At 36.4% G+C, this 24036-nt stretch overlaps 1 protein-coding gene and 1 pseudogene across 1 annotated transcript; both read left to right on the top strand.

Annotated features, from left to right (window-relative positions):
• The first annotated feature begins 220 nt into the window (after window positions 1-220).
• Window positions 221-4646, top strand: LOC129870666 (pentatricopeptide repeat-containing protein At1g80270, mitochondrial-like). Its single transcript, XM_055945502.1, has 3 exons — window positions 221-355; window positions 1346-1937; window positions 3161-4646. The coding sequence occupies exons 1-3, from the start codon at window positions 321-323 to the stop codon at window positions 4406-4408; spliced, it is 1875 nt and encodes a 624-aa protein (XP_055801477.1). The 5' UTR covers window positions 221-320; the 3' UTR covers window positions 4409-4646.
• An 18845-nt stretch (window positions 4647-23491) lies between these two features.
• On the top strand, window positions 23492-23613 carry LOC129871849 (5S ribosomal RNA; annotated as a pseudogene).
• The last annotated feature ends 423 nt before the right edge of the window (window positions 23614-24036 follow it).

A 24036-nucleotide genomic window follows, 5' to 3' on the forward strand; every position in this document is an offset into this window, starting at 1 on the left:
TTATTTAACGAATTTTTAAAAATCGGAAAAGGTCTAAAATGTATTGGAAATGGTACAAAAATACCGCTCATCCATCTATTAGGCCTAAAATGCCATTGACATTAATGAAAAATGCCCTTTTTCATTAATGTCAAAGACATTTTAGGTGCAATAGATGAATATTTTTATACCATTTCTAATACATTTTAGACCTTTTTCGATTTTTAAAAAGGCATTTTACACAGGCAGGCTCAAAAGCAGGCGAAATCAAAAGAAAGGGTTTTTAGGGTTTAAGGATTCTTTGGTATTCCAGAGTCACATTTAGAGTTTGCAAAGGAATCATGTGGGCAGTTCGTCGAGCGTCTTCTTCTTTCAAGTAATCCCATCTCTACTCTACTCTCTCTCCTCAGAAATTTTCTTCTTTTTTATTTATTAGATTGGTACTAGTATGTGTAGTGTTGAAGGAAATGGAGAACCAACTCACCAATCTCTCCTGAAAATGATTTTTTGCAGTTTCCATGCCAACCCAAGAAGTTTCCAACCATCTAAATGGGAAAATTCTTTTTTTTTTAATTGTGTGCACAGTTAAAGGGTATCACATAGAGGTTAATGAAAATCTTTCCCAAGAACATTTCCCGCATACAAAACACATCTAATTTTGCTGTAAATTTTGAGTTATCTCAGTTGTTTGGTGAATCAAGTATGTTTTTTTGTGTCTAACGATAGTGTGTAACATTGGAAACGTATGCTGTTTTGAGTAGGAAGTTTTTGATGTTTGGGTAGAAAAGGTTTGTTCATTTCCGTTTTATTAATTTTATAATCTAAATAAGAAAGAAGAATGGAAGTTCTGCAATTCTATGGACTTGTTACTAGGCCACTGAGAAAACATGTCTACCGCTAAACTTTGTCTATATACTACTATATAGCTTATGTTTGGTACAGAAGAGTGTTACTTCCATTTTTCAACAAAAACAACTACAATGCCTCAACCTCAATAGTTGGGTAACTTTCATTTTTTCATTTATAGTATTTTACCTTGATAAATCATTTGCTGGAGCATTTATCAATGCTTGTTTTGGATATAAGGTAAGTGACATATGATGAACATACCAAGTGAAACATAAAATATAAGGGTATCATTTTGGTGATATTTTTGAGTATCAAAAATTTACAGCGATGCCATGTCGGTTAAAGCAATTGATATAGTGTAGGGAGTGTTGGAGTGTTACTTTGAATATTTATTCATCAACTTTGTTCTCTAAACATTGCTATGTTTTCCGATTCCTTTAGAGAGAGAGAGAGAGGGAGAGTCTTTTCTAGCTTAGATTATGGACACTTTATTGATGAAATTGGTTATCTGCTCCAGGAAACAAGTATTTATGACCGGAGGCTCTCGAATTTGTTATGCCACTTCAGATATTTCAAGTCAATTCCTGAAAGGACACAATGATGGGCTTAAAGAGGCTTCCAATGTAATATCACATAGACCTCTTACATGTAGAGGATTCCAAATAGCATCTCATGGTTTTCTAAGATTATTCATGGCAAGCCAAAGTTTCTCTTCACAAGCTGGCACAAAGAGCAGCGGAGAGGAAGATAGTAATTCAGACAATGGGTTTTCAGATTTTGAATCTTCTACTGCAACTGAAGCAATACAAGAAGTCAACATAGTAGACGAGTCAGTCTGTGAGCATGAGCTTTCCGAAGAGGATCTTGATAGCGAAAATGTGGAAGCACCTCAGGAATTATTGTCTGATACGGAGGCTGAAATTAGCAAATGGAAGTCTCCAAGGAACAGAGTTTCTAAAGTATTATTCAATGCTATCATGGCAGCACCAACTTTATCTGTTAGTAAAATCATGGATAAATGGGTTGAAGGAAATAACGTGATACGGAAAGAAGTAGCAGCAGCAATGCTTAATTTTCGTAAAAGGCGCATGTACGGGAAGGCACTGCAGGTAATCTGTATGTTTTATATTAGATCAGACATCTCATTTAAATTTGATGCATTTATAGGTTTTACCATTAGGGTCTTTGAGTGCTTACTGTGTGCTTGTCATTAAAAGAATGATCATTGTGTGTTTACATTAGCAGTGCGGTCATGATGCATTTATAGTTTTTCTTTAATAAAATTGTAAACTGTGCAATCAATAGTCATTTTAGAAATAATGAAGCTTGAGCATCAAGAAATAACTTTGCAAAAGATTTAGGATTTCCCACATGCGCATGCTCTCTTTAATTTGAGCAACTATAAAGAAAAAAACGTCAGTTAATACATTTTGATAAACTTCTCTAGTTACTATTGGCAAAGATAGTGGTTTTTTTTCTTTCTTAAATCTCATTCCCTCGTGATAGATGTCTTCAGGTTTATTGTGTCCTTATTATTCAAAGTCGAAACCTATTATGAGAAGTGACTTGGCTCTAACCATGGTCCAACATATTAACTAGCATATCAATCAATCTGTGAACCGTTTGTCAATTTATGTGAATCCTTTAAATAGACAGTTCTTATCTTGATTCATTCATTCCATGCTAGTAAGCAATACATTCTGTTTTTTTTTAATATTATTTTGCCATGATTTCTTCACTTCTATTATTTCTTTTTTCGATCTCCTCTAGTATGCTTTTCCTTTGAGCCGAGGGTCTATCGGAGACGACCTCTCTACCTCCCAAGGTAGGGGCAAGATATACACACACTCTATCCTCCCTAGACCCCACTTGTGGGAGTACACTGGGTATGTTATTGTTAATATCTCCAAATACTATTTTCAACTTCAACTACTTATTTTTTTCCACTTCAACCAAATATTTTCCAAACGCCTGCCTGTATAATATTCACACTTCATTTTGATTACTGCATACGAAATTCATTATAATCTCCTGCTTCTGCTGCATCCTTCCTGGTCTATCGGTATTTCTTCATTGGTTGTTTTTTTTTCCTTTTACCCTCTTTGGCTATTTTAAGTTCTACATTAACATAGAGTAAAAATGTTTAGCTGCTTCCTAGTTGTCATGCCAACTTATGTTTGTGGAAGAACATGGGTTTAGGGAGATAATGATAACACTAGTTCTATTAGTTTCACATTGAGAATAAAAAACAGCTTCGAACCTGTGATTAGTTTGTCGATTTCTTTTGTCATCCTTGCTGTTATTCAATTATGGCATTTCTGGCTTTTGGCAGCTCTCTCAGTGGTTGGAGTCAAAAAATCAGCTCACTTTTACTGACCGAGACTATGCTTCTCGTGTTGATTTAATTGCCAAAGTCCGTGGTCTAAAGAAGGCAGAAGATTATATTAGGATGATACCAGAGTCTTTCAGAAGTGAAGTTATTTATCGCACTTTATTGGCCAATTTCGTTGCTCAAAGTGATGTGAAGAAATCTGAGCAGATTTTTAACAAAATGAAGGACCTTGAATTCCCATTAACATGCTTTGCTTGCAATCAAATGCTCTTTCTATATAAGAAGACTGATAAAAAGAAGATTGCCGATGTTCTCTTACTAATGGAGAAGGAAAATGTGAAGCCATCCCATTTTACATACAATCTATTGATAGATGCTAAGGGGCAATGCAAAGACATATCTGGAATGGAGCAAATTGTTGAGACCATGAAGGCTGAGGGGATAGAACCTGATAACAGCATTAAGAGCCTCTTGGCGAAGCATTATGTCTTGGGTGGTCTGAATGAGAAGGCCGAGAATGTTCTAAAAGAGATGGAAGGAGGAGATATAAAAGAAAATCGCTGGGCATGTCGTATTTTGCTTCCTCATTATGCAGCTCTTGGAAAGGCCGACGAAGTTGATAGAATTTGGCAAGTTTGTGAGTCTAATCCTTGGCTTGAAGAATGCGTGGCTGCTGTTGAAGCTTGGGGAAAATTGAATAATATTGAGAGGGCGGAGGCAGTCTTTGATAAGATGGCCAAAACATGGCCAAGACTGTCATCGAAGCATTATTCTGTTTTATTAAGAATTTATGCGAATCATAAAATGTTGTCGAAAGGAAAGGAACTTGTGAAGCGTATGGCTGACAGTGGTTGCCAACTTGGGCCATTGACTTGGGATGCCCTAGTCAGACTTTATGTTGAAGCTGGAGGAGTGGAAAAAGCGGATTCAATATTGCATAAAGTTGGAGAGAAGAATCGATTGAGGCCAATGATTAATTCTTATTTGGTGATTATGGAACAATATGCAAATAGAGGTGATATTCATAATACTGAGAAAATATTTCATAGAATGAGACAAGCTGGATATGTTTCCCGAATTACCCAGTACCAATGCCTACTTCGGGCATATATAAATGCCAAAGCTCCTTGTTATGGTATTGCTGATAGAATGAAGGCAGATAATGTATTCCCAAATAAAGGATTGGCAAACATGTTGGCTCAAGTTGATGCATTCAAGAAGAATGCGGTGTCTGACTTGTTGGATTGATTGATGTGATATATCCTACTTGTGATTGAGGATCTTGCATACCTCTGCTTATACAGCAGTCAGTTGTAGGATGAACACTTTAGAGATATCAGCTTCCTTTTCTTTAAACTAGGTTATCATGTTGCTACTCTTGCTCTACTGAACCTTTTGTTTTTGACTTTAAGCAAATAATTCTGTTGGAGGAATTTAGTGACATTGTTTAAGGTCTAAAGCTTCACGAGTGTGGTTGTGGCGTAAATATGATGTTCATCCACATTGTTGGTGTTTTGTTTCAAGCGTAAATTGAAACTGGAAGGGTAAAAAAGAAGGTCCCAAACATGTGAACTGGATGAAGAAAAAAACACTCAACCTTATTTTTTTTTTCGAAGGATGAGGGGAATTTCATTTGCTTCTTTCTTTCGTTTATACTGTTGAATTTTATCGTGCAAGTTGTTGCATTTTGTTGTTTGAACGAAAATTATATGCACCAATTAGGAACTTAATTTCATTGTTTATTATGTATCTTTTTAGTTAAGAAATTACACAAGATATTCTCAAATATAATGGTCTTGATTTTTTATCCCCTATTTTTTTTTTTTTTTTTTTTTTTTTTTTTTATGGGAACAGACCATACACGAGGCTCCCACCTCTCATGCGCGGCCAGGGGTTGAGCCGCTCACCCCCAAGCTGTATTATACAAAAAAATAGAAAGATACACGGAGGGGGGCATAAACCTAACCTCCAATCCTATGGTGGTTCATAAGCCGATATTCCTAATAAGGTCAATCAGCTCATCCCCGATACAAGCACACAAAAAAGGATCCTAGAAACTATGCACCTAAAGGAGAGGACTCCTCTCGATACAAATAAACTAGAAAAACATAAATAAGGGAGACTCTCCCTTTACATAGTAAAGGAAAAATCTAATTATAAAAGGAGATAATCTTCATAAAAGCTATATATACAACAAAATTTTAGCGTAAACGAGAATCATCAAAGAACATGACTAAAATTATAGCATGGGGAATCACAAACACTGCAATTGGGTGATCAATCCAAGGATGCAAAACAAAGTAGTAGATCATGGAGGCTTCTTAATCCGTTTGGTCTTCCTCCGCCTAAAGCTAGGTAGGCCGATTCTATCTAGCATGTAGTATCCTCGAATACCACGAGGTAGCTGCTGGAGGGTAGTGTAGTGGCCTGGAATGGTAAGAGTGTGACTGTGCTTGGAGAGAGCATCCGCAGTGAAGTTTGCCTCCCTGTATACATGTCTGCAAGAAAAGAAGGCAAATAATTTGGTAATATCAACAAGGTCATGAGTTACCTGGTGAAGGCTCCACGGAGGTTTCATCTGGTGATTGATCCATTTAGTGAGCAACTCCGAGTCAACTTCTAGGATAACATGATGGAAGCCCTGTGGAATGCACCATCTAAGCCCATAAGTAGCCGCCTCTAGTTCAGCTTGATTGTTGGTTCCCTCCCCTAGTGGTATGGCGTAAGCGAAGAGGAAATTACCCATGTGATCTCTTACAATGCCACCCCCCCCAATAGCCCCCGGATTACCCAACGCGCTACCGTCAGTATTTAGCTTAACGAAACCGAGTTGTGGCTTAATTCATGAGACTTGGGTAATCTTCATCTCATGACTACACTTATCTATGTAGGAGATAGTGTGGATCCAGTTCGAAGGCCAATGGATATAGGGGTATGCGATTCTAAGAAGATTAGAGATGTCCTTGAAAACTGCAAATTTCACTCTCGCCAGAGGTCCAAGGGATATTCGAATCCAATGGAGGTGATTCGAAGTAGCGCTCTGAGCTTAGGAGAGGCGCATCAAACTGAGGAACATTCTGGTATAACTTTTGTTTAAAATGAGTCGCCTGAGCCCCTGCGCCGACACCACTTTCTTCACCGGCGATGATTTCTCCGGTGAAGATTGTTCCTACAGTTGCGCCATGACCTTGTGAGCAACCCCCAGTAGGTCCGATGGTTCGAATCTCTCCGGAGCCGCTTCGAATATGAAGGCACGACAGCGGCGACTGTGAGCGGCTTCTTTCAGTGGCTGCCATGTCTTGAATCTCGCCTGAAGTTGTTCGATTTTGGAGGCGCATTTCAGGCGACTCAGATGCTGTTCTCGCATAAATCGCCTGAAGATTGCTCCCAATTTGATTGGAAAAATGTTGTGCATTTTGAATCAATCCAACCTCACTTGAAATTGCATTTTCAGTATCTTTTTGCAGATTCAAAGTGGTATTAGCTGGATTAGAGGATGAGGCTTGTTCTGGTGGTCTGGGAAGCTCCACCGGCGGCGGTAAGGCCATTCCGGCAGACCTGATATTGTGAAGGTGTGTTGGATGAACAGTAGAGAGAGAGATTTAGGGTTCTTCGTTGAGAGAATGATGTCAGACAAAGGAGAGAGAGAGTAATTTTTTATCCCCTATAAAAAAAGTCTTCCTTCCATAAAATAAAAGTATAGTTTTGTCTCTTTACACTTCAAATATTTTTAAACAACTCTTGTCTCTCAACGTTTTTTTTCCTTCCACTTTTCTCTTTCTTTATTATATTTCCTTTTATCTTTTTTCTTTTAAGAAAAGAAATACTTTTTTCTCTTTTTTTCTTTTTGCTGAACTTCTATTTTCTTTGTTTTTTTCATTCTTCTCTTTCTTTATTTTACTTTCATTTATTTTTTTCTCTTTACTTGTAAATTCTTTTTTCTTAACTCTCATTATTTTTTGCCAATATACCAAAAGTTAAGTAATCCGTAAAAATGATCTTCTTTCTTTGACATATAAATAAACTTAAGAATTTTATTTTAAAATTAGTTAATATTTGTAATAGAAATGACCGCATATTTAATGTAAGAAAAATGAAGTATGTTAACATTTATTGATAAAATAATCTATGGAGAAGAATATCGTAGTTTTGAAATAGTGTTATCCATGATGCATAAGTTATTTTTTAAGCTCTGAACTATGTATTGCCTCTAAGGAAAGAGTGATAAAGTATCTCATAAGTTCGACATAGTGAAATAGTGCAAATTGTTGCCTATGAGGCATATGTTATATTTTTAAAAAAACTTTTGAGCTGTGTTTTGCCTCTAAGACAATTGTTATTACGTTTTTCATGAGTTAGACCTAGTGAAAATGGTGTAAGTTGTTACCCATGAGGCGAAACTTGTTCTTTGAAAGTCCTTGGGCTAAGTCTTGCCTCTATGACAAAAGTTATAGAGCATATCATAAATCAAAATGTAGTGTCAAGTCTTGTCCATAAGACTTAACTTGTTGTTTGGAAGCCCTTGGGCTAATAAGTCTTACTTCTAATCAGTGTTTTGGATGACGAAAGGAGACAAAAAGCGATAAGGGTTTGCCTCGCTCGCCTGTGAGCCGCTTGCCTTTTTGAATTGATGCACCAATTAATATCAAAATCTTAAAATATTGAATTGCATATATAAATATCTAAAATCTCAATAGCAATAATATATTTAGAAAATATTTTAATTCAAAAAATAATAGTAGATAGCATCACACGCCATTAAAATCACTATTTATGGACAAAGAAATACTATATTAATTAGTATAAACTAAATTAAGTTGGGTAGAAACAAATAAAAAGAACTAGAATTTTATTTTTTTAAAAAAGTAGGCAGATTGCAATAGTCAATAGTCTCCAGAAATTAAAAAAACAAAGATTGCACACTACTGAGTGCTGACAAAAATAAAAAAAACAGAGCATGAAAAAATAGAGAAGAAGAAGAAGATGAAGATGAAGAAAAATTATTGACAACGTACATGCTGAGGTCGCGAAGCAGATGATTGAAGAAAAAAGAAGAAGAAGAGAGAAGCTGAAGTTCGCGACTACGAACTACGAACTGAAGGTCGCGAAGATGAACTGAAGAGAAAAAAGGGAGAAGAGAGTCGTGTTTGTCGAAAATACCAAATAAACCTTAATATTGCCTTTTAATCATTACATGAGATTTTTTTTAAGAAGGCGACGCCTCTGTCACCTCACCTCGCCTCGTCCCCACTCGCCTATTCTTGCCTTTTGTAGCCTTTTCGATATCGCCTTGCCTCGCTAGTAATAGGCGACAAGGTCTCGTCTTACCTTGCCTCTGCCTCTCGCCTTTCACAACCCTGCTTCTAATGCAATAGTTATAGATTATCTCATAAATCAAGATCTGTTGCCCATGGGGCCAGGGCGTCTCAATAAGTTCGGGGCCTAAAACCAAACTTCATAGGGAGGTCGTTTTCTTTTAGTTGTCATATGTAAATTGAATAACTATAATATACTCAATGTAATCCTACAAGTGAAGTCTCGAGAAGATAGGATGTACGTAGACCTTATGAAGTAAGAATGTTAACAATTAAAATATTCAATAAAAAAATATAATATAAAGTTACAATAATAGAATTTGGCTCAAAATTTAAAAAAATTATATAATGATACTAGTATGAATTTGTTGCAGTGCTTAAAATTTGAAGAATACATCAAAAAATAAATTTGATCTTTTTATAAACACAAAACAATAAATTATGCATAATGCAAAAGGTTTGACTGTTTGGTAGACGTTAGAATATTCAATAATGAGATAATAAAAATTGATTGGGGAATAAAAAAGGTAAATGTAAGAATTGTAATGTGGGTTCATGATAATCACCAAAATATAAATAAGTTAACAAAATGGAGAGCCACGTGAAAAACGATGGTACAATTAATTAAATACGATTCAATTTCTCAATTATTACAATGACCTCCACATTAAATAAAGTAAATAAACTATATATATATTCTTTAGGACAACAACAACAACCATCAAAATAATAAATTTAAATTAGCCGTTGAATCAAAAAAGTCAAAAAAATAAATTAGGTGTGAGAAGGATCAAATATACCTTTATATGTATTATTTTTTAATAAAAAACTTTTAAAAATAAATTTAGGATTAATTATTTCACTTCCGATAGAGAAAAATAGTATATGTGAGCCATTTGTGTAACAGTAGGGGCATATATGAGCCACTTTCAACGAGGGACATATCATCTCTAAATGACAAAGTTGAGGGGTATATCAAATACTTTTTTCCTAATAACAATATTAATAATAAATAATTTAAAATAGTAAATAGTAAAAGAATAGTCTTGAACCTTTATTTAAAAGAGTAAGTAGTAAAAGAATTATCTTGAACCTTGACACTTGAATCTAGGGATAAATTTTATTTAAAAGAAATAAAAATGTATTTCATAGGTCATTTTTCTAGCTCGATAAGTGAAAAAAAGATATCAAGAAAATAAAAAAAAAGAAGAATAAGGAAATATATTTTTTTAAAAAAGAAATAAGAAAGCAAAAAAAAAAAGGGGGGGGAGGAAAGGAAGGCAAAGACAGAGTAGAAAAAGGAGGAAGAAAAGACCAAAAAAAAAAGAGAGAAAAAGAAGAAGAAAGAACGTCCATGAAAAAAGAAGAAAAAAGAAGAAAAAAGAAAAAAGAAAAAAATGAACAGTAAAATAAATAATTTCTTTTTAGTTTAATTTATTTATGCTCCCTTTATTTGTTAGGTTTGGAGAATAATTTTGTTCAAAGAATTTTAATTAAATAAATGAAGGTTATTATTGTAACACTTTTCTTATGGGGCACAAAATACAAAGACCAACATCTATAAGGATTATTTATTAACTTAACCCCTTTTTAATCTTAAAACAATAGAAATTTGTCATGGTTATATATATATATATATCATTCACTTGATGGAATATCAAAATAATATTAAAAAAAAAAAAGAAAAGATAAAAGTCAGGAAGCATATGATTTTTTTTCTTCTTAGAGTATAAAAGCAAATATGGTCCTAAAGGTTGTTGAAAAGGGCAAAAATGTTAAAGCCATTTAATAGAGAAGGGACAAGTATAATTTTTCTTAAAGTACAAGAATAAATATGATGCACATGTTAGATGAAAAATGACAAATATATTAAAAAAGTACAACAAAGAATAAATACAACTTATTTATAAAAGTATAAAGATAAAAATGTTCCTTTTACAAAAATAATATTCTTTAAAGACGAGTCAACTTTAATATTTGTTATTATAGATTTTTTCTTGAAAAAAGTAAAAATTGTTTGAGGTAAAAACAAAATGTTTAACAATTCTAATTTTTAAACCCAAGTCATTATTTGTCACAACCCAACTTAGGTATGCAACTGCAACTGGTGCCACACTTGATCTGAGTCGACTCTTGCTGGATAACTATGCTATCAGCATAATACCATCCACAAATTCAAGAAAACCACTAAATATATCTTGACTTAATAATAAGCCCTCGGCTGGCAAGACCTCTATCAGCATAATCTGCAATAAACTCAGATAATTCCAACAATTTATAAAGAAAAGAAACTAAATCATGCATGGATCGTCGAGACCATTATGATATCTATAATCAAGTAACGTTATGCGGGTTGTTGAGTCCATCATGATATTTCAAAACATACAAATTGAACATATATACTATCAATGCCAAAAAATCATTGTGCTAAAAGGACAAAACAACAGGGCCAACACAACCGACAATGCATATCTATACAACCCAAAGCCGGCAAGCCTCTAAGAGTGATATACTTGGTCAGGATAGGACCCTGACCTACCCATCAACTGTAAAATACTATCCCTGTCTTAACGAAGATAAAATCGATATAAGGAGAGTCTCACCTTGCTTTATAAGTTCGTAATACTACTCAGAAACTCTCAACGCAACCCAACTGCTATTGACACAATACCAACACAGCTACACCACACAATTCACAAAGAAAATTATACCAAAGCAATGAACTCACAACGTATAATAATTTACGTTTAAGACCCAAGCTAAGTTTATCAACCTATAAATATGATTTAGAATACTAAGCTTTGATTTTTCTAGGGTTCTCACGAGTAGAATGTGAAAAAATGAAAAAGAAGCAACTTTTTAAGCTTCCATCGACATGAGGCTCATTCACGTTTCTGCTTGCTTCATCTCACAAAAGATCAATTTCTTGCATTATGGTACATGAACTGTTTTGTGGCATTTTCGGGGCACAGGTTCTTTGAGATGATTGAGATCTCTTGATGGAGTCAATTTTAGAATTCCTTGCGTAGGTCCTACAATGCCATTTTTAGCTCATTTTATTCCCGTTTATTATTATTGTAATTAAGGGTTTAAAAATGACCGTATTGGCGCTAGGATCATTAATTTGATAGTGTCACACTGTTCGGATGCGGTTCATAAGGGAAAAACACAAATTTAGAGGATTGGAGCGCGCGTGATCGACTTTGAGGTAGGCTACGACTTACTATCATTAGACCTTATTTGTTGATTGTTCTAGCATGCTAATTAGCTATGTGTGGGGAGGGTTTTTAGTTTGATATCTCGTTACATTACTTATTTTTTTTGGCCTTATTTCAATTATTTCAGGTAATTCTGGAGATTTCTTATGATTAGTTGATAACCGTTGCTCTCATGAGTTGAAATTAGGCTAGAATAGCCTTAGCATGGTTGTGGTGAAGCCTTATCCTAGGTTTGTCTAGAGTTGGTTTAGATGTTAAATTTTGAGGCCCATAGGCTGGTTTTGATATTGATGTTGGGATAGATACAACCCTCCAAGCTAGGTTGTGACCTTTGGGTAGTGCTATTAATATCTATGATTGGACAATAGTGGTGAGTTGTCACCTAGATTCATTCAGGCACTTTTCCTTTTTGTGTTATAGCTGAATTGAGATGAGATTTTGAGAGGGGCTGATTATGTTATATCTATGTCAATGTAAGATATCGAGAATGACTCTGTGATAGGTTAAGTTCTGTACAGATGATCTGATATAAGATTTCAAGAGCTGTTAGCTATTTGTGTGCCATTCCGATGTACGAATAAAGAGTGGGTCCGACCTCGCCAATATAAGATTCCATGGGCTACTAGGTTCTAATAAGACTTTCTGATGTAAGATTCTAGGAAGGATTAGCTATTCTGACATAAGATTTAGATATATGTTAGGTTATATCAAGAGCTGAGCCAACCTCTCCGCCGTGAAATTAACCTTAACCGAAATAAAATGAGCTGTTTTGGTCAATCTATCGACCACAACCCAAATGGAATCATATACTCCCATGGTGGTGGGCAAACCTACCACAAAATCCATAGTGATCCTCTCCCACTTCCAAGTAGGAATGGCCATCCTCTGAAACTCACCCTTGGGCCTCTGGTGATCACACTTAACCAGCTGGAATGTCAAATACTTGGACACAAACTCGAAGTTGTCCTTCTTCATACCACACCACCAATAGTGTTGACTAATGTTGTGATATATCTTTTCTATCCTAGTATGAATAGAATATCAAGTGCAATGGGCTTCCTCAAGTATCAATCTGACCAAATCACTCACCTTGGGCACACAAATGCGACTCTCAATCCTCAAAACACCCTTAGAATCAAGCACTATTTCCTTAGCTTCACCTCTCGTCACCTTGTCTCGAATGAGGTACAAATTCTCATCCTCGAACTGTCTCTCACGGATATGATCCATCAAAGAAGAGAGGGCCTCTATGAAAGCAAAGACCTGACCTTCATCAAAAAGCTACAATCTCACAAACCCATTGGCCAATCTCTGAACATCTCTAGCCAAGGGTCGCTCCTTAGCTTCAATAGCTGCAAGCCTTTCCCATGCTAGAAGTCTTTCTACTCAATGCATCGGCCACCATATTGGCCTTCCCGGGTGATATAGAGTATTCAAGACATAATCCTTCAGAAGCTCAACCAAGCTCTATTGCCTTAAATTTAAGTCTATCTGTCTAAAAATATATTGTAGACTTCGATGATCGGTGAATATCTCACAATGGACCCCATACAAACAATGTCACCATAATTTCAAAACAAAGATAATCGCCGCCAACTCTAAATCATAGGTAGGATAGTTCTTTTAATGAGTCTTCAATTACCTCGAAGCATAGGCAATCACCTTCTCCTTTTGCATCATCACTCCACCTAAACCCATTCCTGATGTATCACAATACACAATAAACTCAACACCCTCCTCAGGAAAGGTCAACATAGGTGCAATAGTCAATAATACCTTGAGCTTTTGGAAGCTCTCTTCACACTCATCTGACCAATGAAATACCACATTCTTCTGAGTGAGCCTGGTCAATGGAGCTGCTATCATAGAGAAGCCCTGAACAAAATGACGATAATATCCAACCAAACCCACAAAACTGCGAATCTCGATAGCTGAGGTGGGTCTAGTCTATATTTGAACCTCCTAATCTTAGCCAGATCGACTCTAATGCCTTCCTTGAATACCACATGCACTAAGAACGCCACCAAACTCAACCACTCACACTTGGAGAACTTGGCATAAAGCTTCTTTTCCCTAAGCCTTTGGAGCACAATTCTCAAGTGTTGCATATGATCTGCCTCAGTCTTGGAGTAAACCAAGATATCATTAATGAAGAAAATCAAAAATGAATCTAGATACATATGAAACACCCTATTCATAACTCCATAAATGTTACTGGGGCATTAGTCAACCCAAAAGACATAACAAGAAACTCATAGTGGCAATATCTAGTCCGAAAGACTGTCTTAGGAATATCTGAAGGCCGAATCCTCAACTGATGATACCCGGATCTTAAGTTTATCTTAGAGAATAAGGCCGTTCCTTGGAGCTGGTCAAACAAATCATCAATACGAGGAAGAGGGTACTTGTTTTTAACAGTCTTTTTGTTCAATTGTCTATAGTCTACACACATCCTCATGGACCCGTCCTTCTTTTTCACAAATAAGATTGGGGTACCCAAGGAGAAACACCAGGGCGAATAAACACCTTACTCAACAGATCTTGAAGCTGCTCTTTTAGCTCCTTTAACTCAGCTGGAGCCATACGATAAGGAGAAATAAAAATGGGCTTGGTGCCCGACTCGAAGTCAATAGCAAAGTCAATATCCCTATTAGGTGGAACCCCTGGAAGATCGGCAGGAAATACAACCATAAATTCTCGAACCACAGAAATAGACTCCATAGAAGGTGGCTCAACAAAAGTATCACAAATAAATGCTAAGTATGCCTACCAACCCCTATCGATCAATCACTGGGCCCGAATACGTGGCCTATCGGGCATAGCTAAGATCACAGTCTTGACATAACAATCAAGAATATCATGATATAGAGATAACAATTCCATACCCAAAATAATGTCGAAGTCAACCATATCAAGGATAATCATGTCCACCCACGTCTCATAACCCGCCAAAGACATAAGACAAGATCAATACACTCGATCCACTACTAAGGGCTCTCCTACTAGGGTGGAAACTTGCACTGGCATGGGCATATGATCACATAGCAAGTCAAACCCAAAATAGATATATGCATACACATACTAATAAGTGGAGCCTGGATCAAATAACATAGATGCAGGGCAATGGCAAATCCGAACAATATTTGTGATGATTGCATCGAAGGCCTTAACCTCAGGTCCACCTAGAAAAGCATAACAATGAGCTCTCCATCCACCATCTGACTAGGTAACTCCTCTATCACCCTGTTGTGCTAGGGCATCATTGTAACACCCCCTAAAATATAGTATGTGGTGTTTCAATTTTCGATGAAAATGATACTGCTTCTGTATTTTGGGAATACCTTTTTCATAAAATAGTTCAAATTAGGTGATTCAAATTTTTTAATAACCCCAACGATATTACCTACAACTTTCATGATACCATATCTTAAGATTCGAAGAATACGTAGGTCAAATAAATTAATTTTTGTAAGACATGGTGTGCTGTGATGAAATGGAGTATTTGTAGAAGAAAAATCATATATCATGGTAGGATGATCCATATTGGTTGATTATTGAATGAAATGAAAGTATACTTATAGATCTACAATTCATATGGAGACACCAAATCCTAATTAGGAAGTTATCTTGTTCAAACGCAGCTCCAAAAAAGGGTATTCCATTAAAAGAAGGTTCATCTCACCAATCATGGAAAAATCAAGATCCATTTGACATCACTCATGACATCAATAGTCCTCCATTTGACATCATCCATGAGATCACAATCCTTCATTGAATTTTCAAGATTATCCTTTGTAATTATTTTTATTTATTGTTAGGTCCCTCCTCCACACCTATAAATACCCACCTTATTTCCTCATTTTATTCATCAAGATTTTTCAAGCAACTCTTCTCTCTATACACTTTTTTTGCTCATTCTCAAATATAGTTTTAGTTTTTAGTAGTGTAGAAATATAATTTTGATAATTCTTATTCTCCGGATAGTACACAAAATACTCTGGCGAGGAGAAAAGGCTAGGGGTTCAAGAGTGGTCATTGTGTTCTTCAATTTGGAGTAAAGATTCGAATTTCATGTATGTAAGGCTATTCATAGTATTGGATTGAGTTCGTCCATGCGCCCAATATTTAAATTCGTCGTAATTGAATTATAGTTGAGTTTTATCCTAATTTTTCAATTTTAAATTAGTTAATTCTTCTTCTATTGAGTTAGATATATTTATGCATTGAGATTATTATTATTTTTATCTCTAATATTATTGGAATTATTATTCGTGGCTACTTTTCCATGAACCCTAATTGATTTGATGTTCATGAATATTTTTTTATGCATGTTTTGAGTAAAGATTTTGTCTTTTAATATTCACTGACAAAAAGAGTGATTTAAATTAATACTATATATGTATTTTATTAAGTTTTAAAAGAGCAAAAGAATTGAATTTAAATGAATTTGATTTTTTGGGTTAAATGATGTTTTGAGTAAGATGTTTTGAAGTATAATAATTTGATGAGGAGGTAATGATGATGATGATGCATTGAGATGAGTTTGATATTTTAAATTAAAGTCTAATGAGACTAGATGATGAGGTTAATATGAGCACATATTTTGGGAGTAGTATTGAGCACCGAGTTGGGTAAGAGTTTAATTGACTCAAACTCCAGAACTATGTATCCAGCGTAGGATGGAGGCTATGCCTCTTAAGTCCCAAAAAGAGGACTTTGATGATTGAATCCAAGATGGTGATGTCCTTTACCCTGGAAAGGTATTGGATGGATGTGGCAATGACATCACTTGTTGTATCATCACTAGCTCATAAGTGATGGTTGTCCATTAGAGAAACTCCCAACTAAGTAAGCATTGCTTATTAGTATTATTTTAAAACTTGCATTACATATTGATGTTGAGTTGATGTTGAGTTATGAGCCGAGTCTTTCTGAAAGGAGTTTCTTGATATCTGTCCTTACTTTTCTGCCATTTTACATACTTATACATTCCATGTACTGAAGTCAATCGACCTAAATTATTTTATGATGCATATACAGGTGTTAGAGATCCTCAATCGGTGCATCATTGAAGATCATTACTTTCCAGCTATTTGGTGAGTCCTTCTTATATTTGGAGGAACTCTTTATCCTTTTATTATTGTTGAGTATAATATTTCTTTTGAGGTAGCCATAGACATATCATTGGCACAGTCTGATAGTGTTAGAGGCTTCATAGACAGAGTTTGATAATGTAATTGGAGTAGTTCTCCTTTGAAACTACCTTTTCTAAGGATTTTTTTATTTGATGTTGATGATGGTGAGCCCACATAAATATTCTTATTTTTACTTAAGTCTTCCATTGATGAACGAATGAGTGATGAGAACAAGTGATTCTCTCGATGGCCAGATATGGTTTCTGAGTGCCGGCCATGCCTAGGGTCCTTTTTGGTATCAGAGCATAGAGTTCAAGAGTCCTAGGGTGTCTATGAAGCCATGTCTAGTAGAGTCTTGCTTATGGTGTTGTCTTGCACCGCACTTATAATCAGGAGGCTATAGGACATTAGGAATTGTTTCACTTCTTTATTAATCTGAGTTCGTACGATAGAGTTTAACTCTATAAAACTTCCTTTCTAATTCATGCATTTATACGTTGCAGAGCATGCCTCCTAAATGTACAGCCAGTCAGAGGAACGCTACTAGCACTGAGGTTTCATAGTCAGAGATGCCTCCACTGAGAACTAAGGGCCAACCTGCAAGGTCTATTGAGGTACCCCAAATACCTATTATTCATACCACTCCTACTTCAGAGGAGCTATTGCCATGCTCACTTAACTGGTAGCTGTCCAGATGGGTAACCATAGTTCACCAACTCCTAGCTCTTGCTCTCAAGAGTCATCTTCCACCACAAGGATTAGATATTTTCTGAGGATGAACCCGCTAGTCTTCAAAGGGTCTAAGATTGAGGAGGATCCTCAAAATTTCATTGATGAGATGTGGAAGATCTTAAAAGCGATGCATACTACCGAGGTTGAGGGTGTTGAGTTGGTTTTCTACCAGCTCAAGGATGTGCAGAATGTATGGTATGACCAGTGGGAGTAGAGTCACGGTGAGGATGCTGGACCTGCAGTTTGGGATGAGTATGAAAGCGCTTTCCTTGACCATTTCTTTCCCCAAGAGCTACGAAGAGCAAAATTTGAGGAGTTTGTGAACCTCAAGCAGAAGAGCATGACTGTAAAAGAGTATAGTTTGAAGTTTATTTAGTTGTCTAAATATTCCCCAGAAATGATTCCTCATATGAGGTCCAAGATGAGGAAGTTTGTCTCTGGCCTAGGCAAACATGTAAAGAGAGATTATAAGGCAATGCTAATTATTTCTAACATGGATTTTTCTAGATTGATGGTGTATGCTCAACAGGTTGAGGATGAAAAAAAAAGAACCGAGAGGAACACTTAAGCAAGAAGGCTAAGTTTGCTGGGCATGAGAACGAGCAGAATCAAAGGAAGGGTATCAAGTCATTCTTTCAGAAGGGGGATTATGCACCTTCTTCAACAATTTCTTTTACACCTAATTAGAGGTTACTAAGTTACCAGAACTTCCGAGCTTAGGGCTCTCAGTCCCAATTAAGTGTGGCTCAAGGTTCTAGAGGAAAGCCACTATGTTCTAGATATGGGAAGCTCTATTTGGGAGAGTGTCGTATGGACACTTGTTACACCCCGTACTTTTGTACCTTGAAAGACTTTTGTATCTTGAGGTTTTTGAGTTTCTTGGAAGGTTCTCAAGCTTCTTAAGTTTCTTGAACCTCTTAAGATTCTTAAGTTTTTATTTAAGCTTCTTAAGTTTCTTGAAAGGATCGTAAGCTTCTTATAAGTTTTCATGTGAGACGGATAATCTATGACGCTATCAAACAACTCTAAGGAAGGGAGAATGTGGCACCCCATTGAAGGGAAGATTGGAAATGTGGTTATGAGAATCCGGAAGGAATTGGAGGCCAAGTAATGAGTCTAGGACTTGACTTACTTACATAAGCTACCAATTTGAAAATCTTACATACTTAAGCTACTTGAGTACATACCAAGGTTACATAGTAAGGATTACATAAGTTTGTAAAGCAAGACGAGATTACGAACCCACGAGGAGGAAAAGAAAGTGACACGTGGCATCCCATGAGAGAGTTCCATGTGGCAGCATGAGAGAATGCCATGTGGCAGCTGATGCAGCAAGGGGGTGGGACCCATATGCCACGTGGCATCCCCTAAGTGGAAGGGGTGATGCATTGGCCCTATAAGGGCTTGACTAGTGTCACCACTTAGGGGTTGACACATGTCACCCATTAAGGTGGCCTATATATAGATGTGTTTGAAAACTTTTAAGTCATCCTTATCCTTTAAGTTTCTTTTTATCCAAAAAAATTCAAAAAAAGTCTAGAAGAAAAGAGAAGAAAAACTTGAGCTAGAGAGAAGAGAGAGCTTCAGTTTTGGAGGAGAAAAAAAAGGTAAGTCTCTGATTTTGTTCCATGAATTAATTACCTAGGGTGAACCATGATCTTATGAAGGTATTATTAATGAAAATTTGTGGTTTGGAGCCTCCCAAAATATTATCAAACAGCCATAAAGTTTTAGGCACTCTAAAAGAACTTCCGAGGCAAGTTTTGGCGAGTTTCAAATGAGGTAAGGCTTTCCCTTTCAAATTGATGTTTATGATGTTGTTATGGGGTATATTACATGTCTTAAATAAGGTTTAAAGTGGAAAATTTTCATAAGTATGCTTGACATTAGAAACAAACTAAATTGAAGTGGTTATAGCTAAAATGAAGTCGAGTAGTGGGTTGTCGTTGTGGTGCTGCGGGTGCAGCTGGTTGGGTTGCTTGTTGCAGGGCTTCAAAGTGTTTTAAAAAGGGTGTGTGTGCTTCTAGTTTCAGACACATAACCCTCCATTTGGTATGGTTAAAGATTTTGTGAAATAAAGATTAAAAACTCTATTTTCGTATCGTAGTTTGGAGCTAGTCGTTTGGAGCTTGTATTGTGTAAGGTTGAAGTGATTTACTTGTAAATATGCTGCTGGTTTTATTTTGTGGTATGGTTGTTGATATTGTGGCCGAGTTGAAATCTTGGGTATGTTGAAGTTGTAGGGGAGATGCTGCCCGATTTTCGATAGATTCGAAAGTAGTAACAAACTAGTCGAGGGTAATGGATAAGGAAATAACTCCTATGAGTACTTGGGTGATGAGTTGGAAATTGGAAAGTGAAAGGTAATTAACCTTATTATTACTTTCATGTTAAATAGGTTCAAGAAACGACGAGGCGAACGTGTAAGAGTAATCCGTAAGAGGTATGTGAAGCTTACCCTTTCTTTTCTTTTGGCATGTCTTAGACTTAAGTGATTCATATACGAAATGTGGGGATAATTCCATTCATAGAACCCCAAGTATGACTCATAAGTCTTATTCACTTCTCGATGGTATAGTTCATATACTAGTTGAGTTATTGCCTCTTAAGGCTTCTATATGATGGAGAGTAGTAAGTATGTGAAATTATCTCCTTTCTCTTGGCATAAGTACGCATAGTTACCCTTCTTTCCTCTTGATATGTCTTTGACATAAGTGTGGTGCTATTATGGTAAGGTAATGCAATAATAAGGTTATGATACCGAGCCCATGATGGGCCAGGTACGATATATATAAATGATGACTCCTTGAGGAAAAGTAGAGACTAGGTAGAGCTTATTCTTTCTCTTCCTTTGGCATGTCCTAATTTTAAGTAAAATGTGATACGATCTCTGGGGTAACTCCACTTTTAAGTCCTAAATGTAATCCGTATCTCTTATTCACTTCTGAATGTCAAACTCTTGTAGTAAGTTGAACTACTTTCCTTGAACTCCATAGGTTGAGAAGTAATGGATACATAAGCTCCTAGTCCTAAGGATAATATGACGACGGGTATCCCTGATTCTATAAACTGTTAGTATTACTTTAGTAAATGTCTAGGGTCCCCGAGATCCTAAGTGGTATAGGGATTAATGGAATTTAGAAGGCACTCGAGATGGCTACACTACTATTCTGGTCCTCAGATGATAGCTTAATCTTTTTATATTGTCAAGTCTCTGATAATGATTTAGATTGTATATGGTTACTCACTACCTTACTCGTGTATACTGTAATACATCTTTCACCGAGTCCCATAAAGGTCCGAGTATGGTATATAATATACGGATCGGGCCGAACGTTCCTCAGTATTACTATATAATATACGTATCGGGTCGAACGTTCCTCGACATTATTATATAATATACGGATCAGGCTGAATCTTCCTCGAAATTACTATATAGTATACGGATCGGGCTAAATGTTCCTTGACATTACTATATAATATACGGATCAGGCCAAACGTTCCTCGGCATTACTATATAATATACGGATCAGGCCGAATGTTCCTCAACATTACTATATAATGTATGAATCGGACCGAACGTTCCTTGGCATTACTATATAATATACAAATTGGGATGAACGTTCCTCGGCATTACTATATAATATACAGATTGGTCTAAACGTTTCTCGATATTACTATATAATATACGGATCGGGCTGAACGTTCCTCGGTATTACTATATAATATACAGATCGGGCTGAACATTCATCGGCATTACTATATAATATACGGATCGGGCTAAATATTCCTCGGCATTACTTATAATATACGGATCAGGCCGAACGTTCCTCGGCATTACTATATAATATACATATCAGGCCAAATGTTCCTCAGCATTACTATATAGTATGTGGATCAGACCGAACGTTCCTCGACATTACTATATAATTATGGATTGGACCGAATGTTCCTCGGTATTACTATATGATATGTAGATCAGACTGAACGTTCCTCGGTATTACTATATGATATATGGATCAGACCGAACGTTCTTCGGCATTACTATATGGTATATGGATTGGGCCGTACGTTCCTCGACATTATTATATGAGATAGCACTAATAGTATACAGATGCTTATGATAACAGAGTGATGTAGTCGTTACACCAAGTCCCCAAATGGGATGGGTACAGTACGTGATGATAGTATGTACGACCTTATGTTATAAGCTACAAGTACAGTAAATTATTAGATGTCACACTTGACCCTACATCCCTAAGCCAACTGTAATTTCCTTATGATGTCTATGCTTTACATACTCAGTACATATATCGTATTGACCCCTCTTTTTTTTGGAGGAGCTGCATTCATGACCGCAGGTACAGATGCACACTTTGGGGATCCGTCAATGTAGGAGTTCCACTCAGCAGTTCAGAAGCCCTCCATAGTGCCAGAGCCTAGTTTTGGTATTAACCCTCGATGTATATATTTATTTGTTCATAAGTATAGTGGGGGCCCTATCCCGCCTTATGTTACTGTTCTTACTCTTAGAGGTTTGTGGACATGTATGTGGGTTGTATAGGCATGTACGTATAATGGTGCCTATGATAAGCCTCGCCGGCTTATATGTTTTCTTGCCTATTGATGTGTTATAACTTAAACAGGGGACAAATTTACTTACAGATAGCAAGGATATATGCGAGTGTCCAGTTCGGGCACCCGTCGCAGCCTACGGAGTTGGGTCATGACAAAAGTGGTATTAGAGCGGTCCTTCCTTGGAATGTCCACAGACCGTGTCTAATAGAGTCTTGTTTATTGGTGTGTTGTGCACCACATCTATAAACAGGAGACTACAGGACATTTAGAATGTTACCTTTCTTTCTTGTCTTAGATCGTGCTATAGATCCGAGTCATATGAAAACTCCTTATACTAAGCTTGGACTTTAGCAGAAAGACGACATCAACCGAAGGAAGTAATTGACGATATTGGAAGTTACAAAGCACGCAGGTAAGCAAGGGCACAAAAGGTATCTGTTGGGTAAGGTATTGACATATGATTGAAATGTAAAGTCGAAAACTGAAAGGAAGGTAGACTGGAAAGTGTAACAGATGCAGGTTGAGTTGGACACATGAGGTAAGTCCATCATTTTCATACTATTGTTGATATTGAAAGCCCTGTGTGGCTGCGATATGAGATGATATTAAAAGCCCTATGTGGCTGTGATAGGATATGAATATACATATGTTGGCCCTGTAAGGCATTGTTGGTATTTCCTGCATGCAGGTTTTGGGGATAGTAAGGAGTATAGAGGAAACTCTGCTGAAATTTTCCAGAACAAAAAAAAGGGGGGAATGAAACATAAATTATTAATATGTCTTGGAAGTTGATACCGAGTACCCCTATTATATTGAACTAAAGATGTAAAAGGTACCCTCCAGGTCATCGATGAGGGGCACCCTTTTTACTTGGGAAATTTTATTTTGGAGAAACAAAAGCCTATCTGAGCAGCAAAGTTTAGACTAAGGTATCTTCAGCTGTATTTCGCCTTAGAAAAAGCTCATGTTGAGGGGAAAGATGCCCGATGATGGAGTTTTATTCTTATTGGAAAATACAGAAACCTCAACTATTATTAGAGGACAAGATAAGTTGTTTACAACTTAAGAATAGAAGGACTACTATAGGGAGCACTCAAGATAGACGTGATCAATTAAGTACGAGTATCGGATGAAAAAGGGAATAGATAGCTATGAACTGAAGGTGTAGTATGTCAAATATGTTGGAATAGAATCATATGCATATGAATAGTTAAAAATGAATAATAGGATGACAAGGGTACACCCTAAAAGAGGGGAAGCGAACAATAGAAATACAAGCATAAGAGAAAATCAACTAATGCTATCATATGTAAATGAGAATGCTTAAACTTCAAACGAGATCCCATAAGGGATGGATGCGATCATACCAGCACTAACGCACCGGATCCCATCAGAACTCCGAAATTAAGCGTACTTGGATGAGAGTAGTACTAGGATGGGTGACCCCTTGGGAAGTGAAAGAGGAAATGAAACACAAGTATCCATACCTATTCCCTACGTCTACAAGTAATCCTAACCTTTGGAACTCTGATATTGATTGCTCGATGAAAGTATATGTTATGGTAATGGGATAGAGAAACTCTCCATATAGTCGGTATAAGATCCGGAGAAAGGTTTTGGTTCACATTCGAGGACGAATATTCTAAAGGGGGGAAGGATGTTACATCCCGTACTTTTGTACCTTGAAATACTTTTGTATCTTGAGAGGTTTTTGAGTTTCTTGGAAGGTTCTAAAGCTTCTTAAGTTTTTTGAACCTCTTAATCTTCTTAAGTTTTTATTTAAGCTTCTTAAGTTTTTTTAAAGGATCATAATCTTCTTATAAGTTGTCATGTGAGCCGGATAATCTATGACACTATCAAACAACTCTAAGGAAGGGAGAATGTGGCACCCCATAGAA

Source organism: Solanum dulcamara, chromosome 10 (assembly GCF_947179165.1).
Source record: "Solanum dulcamara chromosome 10, daSolDulc1.2, whole genome shotgun sequence".
NCBI lineage: Eukaryota > Viridiplantae > Streptophyta > Magnoliopsida > Solanales > Solanaceae > Solanum > Solanum dulcamara.

Excerpts from the sequence above, each read along its gene's own strand:
- LOC129870666 (XM_055945502.1), top strand. The coding sequence starts at position 321 with ATGTGGGCAGTTCGTCGAGCGTCTTCTTCTTTCAA. Across the intron at positions 356-1,345 it reads CGAGCGTCTTCTTCTTTCAA|GAAACAAGTATTTATGACCG; the intron begins GTAATCCCATCT and ends TATCTGCTCCAG. Across the intron at positions 1,938-3,160 it reads TGTACGGGAAGGCACTGCAG|CTCTCTCAGTGGTTGGAGTC; the intron begins GTAATCTGTATG and ends GGCTTTTGGCAG.